Consider the following 10,542-nt stretch of genomic DNA (forward strand, 5'->3'; position numbering starts at 1 on the left):
GATTAATCCTCAATTAAAAAAATAATTAAAAAGCTTAAGAAAGAATCGGTATTTGGCCCCATCCCTGATCAATTACATCAGAATCTCTGGAAGTAGGGCCCAGGCATCCATAGGTCATAAGACCTAGAGATCTTAATGTGTGGCTGTGAGTCACAGGCACTGACAGTACACATTCCAACATCCTCCAACGAATGTCCCAGCAGCCCATCATTCAACCCCTTCCACAGCCCACTGGGATAGAAGTCACCACCATGGTCATGAGAGGAGGCAGGCATTGGTGGGGCCCAGGCTATGCTTGCCAGCCTGTTCCAGGGCCAATAACCTGAGAAATGGCCCTCAGCTCCAGGGGTCGGCAGGACCCTGGCTGCCTGATGAGGGACAGAAGAGAGGTCTGGGATGCCACTGTTCACCACTCTACTGAGTACCACTTAGGGAGTGGGAGGATGTATAGCTAATAGGTAGGTTCATTCTAAGCCTTAAAATGGTGCCACACAGGCTCCTGGGGCTGGGCCAACAGTTTCTGGGTACCTGACTCAGCCTGATGAATGACTCAGGAAAAGAGGCTCCTGGGGCATACCCATGGAGAACAGGTAGGGACTGGGGGCTTCTCATGCAGCTAGCAGCAAGGACTCAGGGAATGGGGCTTGGTTCTGTGTGTAATGTAGTAAGGAGGGAAATCTCAGAGCTGCCACAGGACAAAAGCAGAGACATGAGGTACTGTGGGAAGGGCAGTGGACAGTGGGGAAGAGATCCGTGTCCTCATCTCAGATCTGAGGCTACCCCACACCATGTCTGTGGGCAAATCACATGGGACCTCAGTTTTCTCATCTGTGGAAGGGGTGTAAATCAACCCATCCTGCCCTCCCTGCTCACCTCACAGGGATGTTGCAAGGTTCACATGGGATTACAGGCGCGAAGGTGTAGATGGTAGAGGGTGGTACACACCGCCCGGTACCTCTCAGGCTCCTCCACCGAAGTCAGCTTCTCCATCCCATCCCATCCCCACTTCCCCACCTCACCTCAGCCCCGGGGTGCCCTCTGGCCCAGGCTGGGCTGTCAGGGCCCGGGGAGAGGAAGGTCTCAACTCACACTGCACGTCCACGCGGATGGACTTGATGGCCGGCACCCCGACGCCGTTCTCAGCCTTGCAGTAGTAGCGGCCGCCCTGCGTGCGCGCAATACGCTCAATGCGCAGTGTCTCGTTGAACACTGATGTCTCCTGGAACTTGTCCGAGGCACTACCTGCCGTCTTGGTCCACCGTACCTGGGCCACCGGGCGGGGCAGAGTCAGACTGTCAGACTCGCACCGGGTGGAAGCCTCAGCGCTGAGTGTCCTGCAACGGCACCCCCTTTTTCCCATACTTTTTCACACGCGCACGTGGGGCACACGCAGGCCTAGGAAACGAACCCAGACAGACGTGGCAATGCACAGACGGGGTAGGATGCCACGGGGTCAAGAGCTGGGGAATCCGGGATCAGAGGGAAGAGGCTTTAAATGGGGCGCGCAGCGCTGTGGTTAAGAGAATGGATTCGGTCAGGCGCGGTGAGCCACTAATCCCAGCACTTCGGGAGGCCAAGCCGGCGGATCACCTGAGCTCAGGAGTTCGAGACCAGCCTGGCCAACATGGCGAAACCACGTCTCTACTAAAAATACAAAATTAGCCAGGCGTGATGGTGCGCGCCTGTAGTCCCAGCTACTCAGGAGGCTGGGGCAGGAGAATCACTTGAACACAGAGGCGGGGGTTGCAGTGAGCCCAGATCAGGTCACTGCACTCCAGCCTGGGCAACAGAGCGAGACCGTTTCAAAAAAAAAAAAGACTGATTTCCATCTTGGTCAGTCACTCCAGGGAAAGCCAGCTATCAGGTCCTGAGCAGCCCAGTGGAGGGGCTCACTTGGGGAGGAACTGAAGCCTCAGACCAACAGCCACGTGAGTTAGCCTCAAAGAAGATCCTCCAGTCTCAGTCATCCTTCAATGACTGCACCCCTGGCTGACACCTGGATTGCAGCCTTGTGAGAAACCCTGAGCCACAGCCAGCCAGCTAAGCTGCTCTCAGGTTCCTGTGCCACAGGAACTGTGAGACAGTACCTATTGTTTGAAGCCCCTAAGTTATGGAGTATTTGTTATGCAGCGATACATGACTAATACACCATGATACCCACTCTGCAAGGTTTTATTATGAGGTTTACAAAGGAAGTGTATAAATCACCTATGTGTGGTGTCTGGTATACATTAGTCATTCAACAAATTTCTATGATTATTAATATTGTCTTAGATTATAGAGAAATATCAAGGATTGCATGAGAAACCTGAGCCTATTACTCAAGGTGCCAGAGTTTTAAGTAAAACAGACCAGTTTTAGATAACTAAGTCTAAGGAGTGGGGCAGAGGCAGGGGCAGTGGGTACAGATTTCAGTCTTTAAGTAGGGAGGCTTGCTTATTACAGAGACAGGGCAGGGAGCCCAATCCTGGTGAACAGGTTAGGCCAGAGGCCAGAAAAGTAAGGCTGGGGAGAAGAAGTGGAAGGGCAACCTTTCTTATGCAGGGAGGACCACCCAGGACCACAGTGTTGGTGCTCTCGTCCCCTGCCCATATTTGACTCTACCCACATGGACCTAGAGGTTACAAAACCTGGGAAAAGTTAGAGGCAGTTTCAGGCAAGACATACCAGATTAGAGAGTGCTTTGGAGAGATAATAGGGACATGAAAACATTTGATCCTTTTGTACATTATCTGGATGGAGTTTGTTTACATACTGCTCAAGCCTTGGTATGCTTTATGCATATGAGAGTTCCTACCTTTTTTCAATTCTACAAAATTCTCAGTCTTTATCTTTTTTTTTTTTTTTTATCACTAGAGATGAGGTCTTACTCTATCACCCAGGCTGAAGTGCAGTGGTACTCTTGGGCTCAAGGATCCTCCTGTCACAGCCTCCCAAGTAGCTAAGACTACAGGTGTGTGCCACCACACCTGGCTAATTATTATTATTATTATTTTTAGAGCTAGGGTCTCACTATGTTGCCCAGGCTGGTCTTGAACTCCTGGTCTGAAGCAGTCCTCCCACCTTGGTCTCCCAAAGTGCTAGGATTACAGATGTGAGCCACTGAGCCTGGCCCTTCATCTCTTTAAACATTGCCTCCTCTCTTTTTCTATTCATTCCTTCTTGAATGCCTAAATTTATGTTGTAGCTTCTTATTGTATCCTCCATGTCTCAACTTATTTTTCACACCTCCTGTCTCTTTGTCTTCCCTGGACTCCATTGGAAATGCATGGCTGATTTCCTCAGATCTATTATCCAATTCACTAATTTTTTCTTTAGCTATCTCTAGAGTACTGAGGCCAAATTTTTTAAAGACTATATTATTTTTATTTCTAGGATTTCTGCTTGCTTCTTTCTGTACCTAACTGATCAGGGTTTATAATCTCCTGTCTTATGGATTCTATTCCTTCCATAATCTCTTCCAATATTTAAAATTTTTTAAAAATTTTTAAGATCCTTTCAAATTGCTCTATTTTCTCTAGTTCCTCAGTTGTGAATGATTCACCTTGTTGAGTCTATGGACTAACTCTTCTGGCACTGTATTTTTTAATATTTTAAAATTTTACTCCACAGGTTTGTACTCAGTGGGATCATCTTCCATAGAAGTCCTATTTGGACCTTTATGGTCCTGTTTGTGGTGCAGATCTCATTTACTACTTGGGTATAGGTGGTTGCCTATACCCAAGATCATGGGTTCATAGATTCCAAAACATTTTTTTGTTGATTTCTCAGGTTAGGGTTTCCTCACTCTTTGGATATTGCAAAATACAGACAGGTTTTGGGTTATACTATATCATAGGTGGCTGCATTTATATCCACACCCTGAAGGACAGTCTGTTCCCTGCAGTGACTCTGGGCTGTGGGACAGAGATCTTCTGGTCCTCATTCATAGATGACGCCACTCTTGTTGAGCTTCCAGCTTTAGGTAGAGTTCAATTCCAGCTCCCAGCCATGGATGGACCTGCAGCCTCAATGCATACCCCTTATGTGTGTGTTAATACAACTATCAGTACAGTGTGTATGCAGTGCCAGTCTCTTCACGGGCTAGGTTCCTCAACTTCTGCTCCCTGACATCACTGTAGATTTTGTCTGCATTTCTGGCCCCCAGATATCCCTCCTTCTCACAGCTTGTTTGGAGTGAGGCACTCCATGTTCCCTCAGTCCCCCATCTTGACCACTAAGTAGGTCATGAGATGGTATTTCCCTTGTTTCTCTAGTAGTCTGGATGCTCCATGAGAACAGAAACTATAGGGGCATCTTTAGGACCCATAACTTTGCTTGCATGTAGCAGGCACTCAATAAATACTGCTTATAATGAAACAAGCAAAAAAGCTAGAAGACATTTTACGAGAGGCAAGCAACTTCAGCTAAAGCAGGAAGGTTGTACTTGGGGATGATGGGGAGGCAAGTCTGACTGGAGCACAGGGTGTGGGGAAGGTGGCAGTGGGAGATCAGACAAGAGAGGCAGGTGGAGGCCAGATTGTAGAAGGTCTTCAATGCCATCCCTAGGAGCTTGAATTAATCTGGTAAATGAAGGGGAGCCATTGAACGTCTCTGAGCAGGGGAGTGATATGATGTAGCACAACAGGGGTTATCATTCTGGTAGCAAAGTGCAGGAACGGATTGAAGGGGGCCGGGTGTAGTGGCTCATGCCCATAATCCCCACACTTTGAGAGGGTGAGGTGGGAGGATCACTTGAGCTCAGGAGGTCAAGACCAGCATGGGCAACATGGTGAAACACTGTCTCTGCAGAAAAAAAAAAAAAAATTAGCTGGGCATGGAGGCGCATGCCTGTAGTCCCAGGTACTTGGGAGGCTGAGCGGGAAGGATTGCTTGAGCCCAGAAGGTCAAGGCTGCAGTGAGCCTTATTGCACAACTACACTCCAGCCTGGGCGACACAGCAAGACTCTGCCTTGAAAAAAAAATAGATGGGAGGAGGGGTGAGGTGAGAGATTGGGAGGTCAGTTTAGAGTGTACTGCAATGGACCAAGGGACAGGACTGATAGGCTGACCTAGAGGACTAATGAAGAAAAGAGAGGAGGAGACCCACACAAGAGACATAAAAAGAAAGGCGTGCCGGTACAGTGGCTCACATCTGTAATCTCAGCACTTAGGGAGGCTGAAGCAGGAGAAATGCTTGAAGCCAGGAGTTCAAGACCAGCCTGGGTAACATAGGACACTCTATATCTACAAAAAAAAAGAAGAAGGAAAAATGATCCAGGCATGGTGGCACACACCCGTGGTCTTGGCTACTTGGTCGGATGAGGTGGGAGGATCACTTGGGCACAGGAGGTCAAGGCTACAGTAAGCTATGATCTCGCCACTGCACTCAGCCTGGGCAACAAAGTGAGACCACATCTTAAAAAAAAAAAAAAAAAAAAGAAAGAAAGAAAGAAAAAGAAAAGAAAACAAGGCCTCAGAGTCTGGCTAGATGTGAGGAACGAGAAGATGCAAGGTCAAATATGAGCCCAAGGGTTTGCGCCTGGGGGATAGAACGAATGAAGCCACTGATGGAAATAGAAAACCAGGTACACATACACATAGCCACAACCACACATGACCCATACAGGGACACATAAGGAGCCACACACAGATGGCCAGTGCAGCCTTAGGGAGAAATGACCCAGCGGCCTCACTGGCTTGTAGGGAGGACCATCCATCCTTTAATGGTCACACCTGACACAGACATCGACCTAAATCCAGCAGCATTGTTTTCCCTTCTAAAACATGCCTTTGAGAAGCAGCAGCAGTGATCATAGTTTTTTGTCCATCTGCCTGTCTCAAGGCCAAACCTACTAAAGTCATCTATGTTCCCAAAATGATCCAGGAAAAAGAATTTTGTATTTCACTGTCCTTTCTAGGATCCAGTTGTCACCCTTTCTGCTGCTATTAAAGGTCACAGCAGCTCATCAGCAAATTCCTCCCATCCCTTCAGCCCACCTCCTCCCCTCAGCTCTCAGTGATCATGGGCCACTGCTTCCTGCTTGAGCCACACACTTCATCTGTGACAAAATTCATCTGGCATTCCCAGATTCTTATTTTCTGTTTCTTTCTAATTGCTTTGGCTCTGTGAGCCTCAAGGGTGTGAAGCTTGCCTGCCAGAAGCCTGAAGTAGATAGAGATCACATTTTCTATGCTGCTTGCCACTCCTGGAGTCCCCAACTCAAAGGTGGACATGCTGGGAGGAAGCAGAGTAAGCTAAGAGGACACTGGTTCTGGATTCAATGTCTGCTTCCATCCTCACAAGAGCTGCGTGCGCTTGGGAGTTTACCCAACCTCGCTGAGTCGCAAACTCCTCAGCTGCAAAGGGGGTCACTAATGCCTTCCTCTCTGCACAGCTGTGAGGCTCCAAAGGGAAAACACTGGAGAAAGTGCCTGGCACGGTGCCTGGCACATGGTCTGCCTGCAGACACATTAGAAGCTGCATCTAAGGATGTGTCTGCTCAACAGATTCGTGGACTAGAGTGGAACTGAACAGCCAGCATTCTATTTTTCCCCTCAGCCGTCAATATTTTCAGGTGAATGAGCCCATAGCCTCCAGCCCTTCCCCACAGAGTTAATTTTCCAGCTATTTCCCCAGCCCCCATCTCCTGTTCTCTGCCTCCATGCTGTGGTGCATCATGAGTCCTCGTATCCTGCTGTCTCTTCTTAAGTGCTGAGCCCAGGCAAGGTGAGGGCAGGAGGGGCCTGAGCAAGGCTGGGCTGGGGGCTTACCTGGGGTCGTGGGTGCCCGGTTACAAGGCACTGCAGCATGAGGGTGTCCCCCTCTCGGATGGTGTAGACACGCTCACTGATATTGTCCTCTTTCACCACACACGCCTGGCCCGCATGCATGATCTGGGCCTGGGCTGGAGCTGGCAAGAGAGGATGGAGGAGGTTTAGAGAAGAGGTGCCAAGGCCAGAAGTCTGGGGCTCCCTCCTGAGGGTGTTGGGGAGGGGTCAGCCCAGATCTCTCCAGGCCATTCCTCAGAGGCCTGCCCCTACTGAGCCCAGGAAAGAATCCTCCCAGGACCCCCAGGTCAGAACCAGGAGGGCCAGGAACTCAGAAAAGGGACAGTTCCCCAACCCCTTGCAAGAGAGCTGTGCTTTTCAGTGGGCTGACTGTGTGAAGGGGCTTTGTCATCTGTACAGACCGGTCGTCACTCAGTTAGCATCACCATCTTAGCAGTCCTGGTGGTGGATGCCGTCAGCGCCCCTCCCAGCTCCCCAAGGTGACAGGTGCATCCATCCCCAGCTGCTGACAGCTCAGGGTACTCGCCTTCCTCAGGGAATTGCCTTTAGCCAAGAGAGCTGCTTTGGCCAGAAATGCCTAGGAGATTACCCCCTCTCCCCTGCAACACACACACACACACACACACACACACACACACACACAGGTGGGGTGACTATGGCGCTGCCATACTCCAGAGCTCCCCTGGAAACAGGCTGAGGCTAAGCTTCCTGAGCCTCATCTTTGCTTGGCTGCCTCACTCATTCCCTCAGTTTCTCTTGAGAGCATTTTCCCAGCAAATAGCTTGCCTAAACCATAACTCCCCAGCCCCAACCATCTCAGGCTTTGCTTTTAGAGAGCCTAACCTAAGACACATAGGCACACACACACACATACACACACCCGGCTGCACATTGCCCTCCCCAAAGGCCTTCATTGTTTTTTCATTGCTCTCTGAGGCTGTGTCCAACTTCTTCTCCAAGGGACAGAAGTGCTCACAGAAGTTGGGGCCTGGGAGCTGGCAAAAGGCTGTGGCTCCTCCCTGACCTCTCTCACAGTGCCCAGGGCTGGGCTATGACCCAGGCTAGGGGACCAAAGCTAGGATGTAGCTGGATGGGCCCAGTGGGAAATGACTGAACTTGCCAAGGTCATAGCCCCTGCCCCATTGTTTAGCCCCATTGTCCTAAAGGCAAACCAGGTCCCAGCCCCCCCAATGCTTAAACTCTAGGAAGAGGAAAAGACCCCAACTTCACAGGTTCTGCTCACAGCTGAGAAGGGAGAGAGTGAAGTGGAAGAGCTGATACTGGGTATAAGGAACACAAGGAGGTACAAACGACGTCCCTGCTCTAAAGAGGGGCACGGTGGTGTTAAAATAGAAATCATAAGAGTGATAGAACAGACTCTGTGGCTAAGAGATATCAAATTACAAACAGGACCTAAGGTCACGCCAGGCCCGAGTAAGTCACACCCCCTACACTTAAAGAATAAGCCATGTTCTAGTTGCCACAAGGCTTTCTGTTTTCTCTAGCAGCTAAACAAGCACTGGCCTGGAGATAAGCAATATTGAAACAATTGCAGACCATCTACTGCCAGACACCAACTAACTGGCCTCCCGTTCCACCAGCCATAACTACACCTTTGATCAGACAAGAGACTGATTTCAGTAGCTTTCTCCAGATAAAAGACCAGCAACCATGAACTGGTTCTGGCCAGTTGACAGAGGCTGCCCACTAAGTGCCTTTGTGTCTTCTGTGTCACCTTTTGACACATAGGCCAGATTATGGTGCATTTAAATGTTGTCTGCACCCCAAAGTGAACATGAGATGTATGTAACATGCACATTTGTTTACTATGCATGTGTACATCCCCCTTTGTGAATATTCATAGCTCCTCCCATAACCTGTTGAAAATGTATACCTGGCCCACCTGTTCAGCAGAAATTCCTGTCTCACCTTTCCTCTTTCAAAGTGACTGCTTTCAGTCTCTGCCAGAGGCTACACTTCCCAGCCTGTCAGGATGGCCACCCCACAGGACGCAACCCTCTATAAGAAATAAAGTTCTCTTATCTGAATTTATAATTCTCATGATTCCTCAGTTAACAGAGATAAGAAGATAAGAAGATAAAGCCGATAACAGAAAATGTACAACTTCCTCCAGGAAATGTCCCATGACTGACAGGCACCTTCCTTCTTTATGTGTCTACACTGTGCGTCACTCCCCCAGTGCAACAACAAAGCATCAGGCCTGTGTTTCTGTCAAATTCAGGATTCTTGTCTTTCTGCCTACCAGACCTTGAGCTTTATCTTGGGATCTCCAGCACAAGGCCTTGAAAACAGCAGGTACTCAGTGAACACTGAATGAACGGATTTATAAGGATATCCCATGGTGAAGTTGCTGGGGGACATAAGAGAGATATAGAAGGCCCTAGGATGTCAGAAAACAGGCATCACTATCTTCTGGAGGAAGAACCACAGAAGGTTCCATGGAAGAGGTAGTTTTTGAACCAGGCCTCAGGGATAGGGAGGCTCTGTGCTAGCTGACAGAGCAAAGTCTCAAATTATATAACACAGAGTAAACCTCTAGTGACCTTTGGACATGAGTTTTCTCATCTCTAAAATGAAGAGAACACTACCAACCCTAAGAACTCACAATGGTAGATGTGATGATAACACAGGATAAATGAAAAATGCTTAGTAGAGTCGTAACGTGTTTTACAGATGCTACAAGCAGGGCCTTCCACCAACGCTGATGGGACAGACATGAACTAATCACAGAGGTAGAGTCCCCAGAGGTAGCCTGGCAGCAGGTCACTCAACTTGGTCAGCAATTGGGAGTGACACAGGCTATGTTTAATGATGAGGGTCTCTGCAAACAGCAGCGGGTTTGGTAAACAGTGGTAGCTGCTACCAACCCAGAGTCTGAGTGTCCAGGTGACCATCCTGCCTGCCTGGCTGCCACAGAGGAATGAACCTGGCTGGCTGTCAGGAGACAAGCAATGTATGCCTTGAGCAAGCCACTTCACCATCTTGGGCCTCAGTTTCCCTACCCATAGGAAGGGTAGATTAGATGACTTCTAAGGTCTTTTTCAACTCACACTTTCTACGAATTTTGTAATCAGCACATAGTCGTCCCTATATAAGATGCACTCCAGAATCTGGGAACTGGGCCCAAAACTGTCACCTCATGCAATAAAAATGCATGAACATCACCATACGTGAAAGAGATAGCCATCTGTGGCTGAAGTCCTCAGGAAATCTCATCAAGAAACAACCCACCAAAAGATGATGTGCATGCCGGTTGCTGATAAGACCAAGAGGCCTGGGGTGCCTCTAAACAAGGAAGACATCGATTTAACAGGCTCCAATGGAAGATAAGCTGTAATCTTGGACGCTGTGGCTTGCCTGTAGCAAGGCAGTGTTGTAATGACAGAAGCTTTGGTGACAGATAAGGAATATTGAAAAAGAGCTGGAGAGCTGGACTTTCTTAGGGCACAGCTAGTACAGGCCAGGGCAGATGGGGCCTGATCAGCAGACACAGGGCCTCTAGTCACCTGACAGGTGTATTTCCCCACTGGAGATGGGACCATGAGTGGATATCAGAGATGACATTGTTAAGATTATCCAGCTCCTGGGCAGGTGTGATGACTTAATTACAATCCCAGCACTTTGGGAGGCTGAGGTGGGAGGATCACTTGAGCCGTGGAGTTCTAGACCAGCCTGGGCAACATAGTGAGACTCTGTCTCTACAAAAACTGCAAGAATTAGCCAGGCATGGGGGTGTGTGCCTGCAGTCCC

At 49.1% G+C, this 10,542-nt stretch overlaps 1 protein-coding gene across 1 annotated transcript in view; it reads right to left on the minus strand.

Moving 5' to 3' along the window:
• Window positions 1–10,542, minus strand: part of MDGA1 (MAM domain containing glycosylphosphatidylinositol anchor 1) — a 68,450-nt gene that overhangs the window by 30,044 nt on the left and 27,864 nt on the right. The window contains exons 2-3 of the mRNA XM_011986625.1: window positions 6,754–6,893; window positions 1,090–1,264 (exon numbers count right to left, since the gene is read on the minus strand). Of these exons, the coding sequence (XP_011842015.1) occupies window positions 1,090–1,264; window positions 6,754–6,893 (315 nt within the window). The remainder of the gene's footprint in view (window positions 1–1,089; window positions 1,265–6,753; window positions 6,894–10,542) is intronic.

Source organism: Mandrillus leucophaeus, unplaced genomic scaffold, assembly GCF_000951045.1.
Source record: "Mandrillus leucophaeus isolate KB7577 unplaced genomic scaffold, Mleu.le_1.0 Scaffold3, whole genome shotgun sequence".
NCBI classification, from domain to species: domain Eukaryota; kingdom Metazoa; phylum Chordata; class Mammalia; order Primates; family Cercopithecidae; genus Mandrillus; species Mandrillus leucophaeus.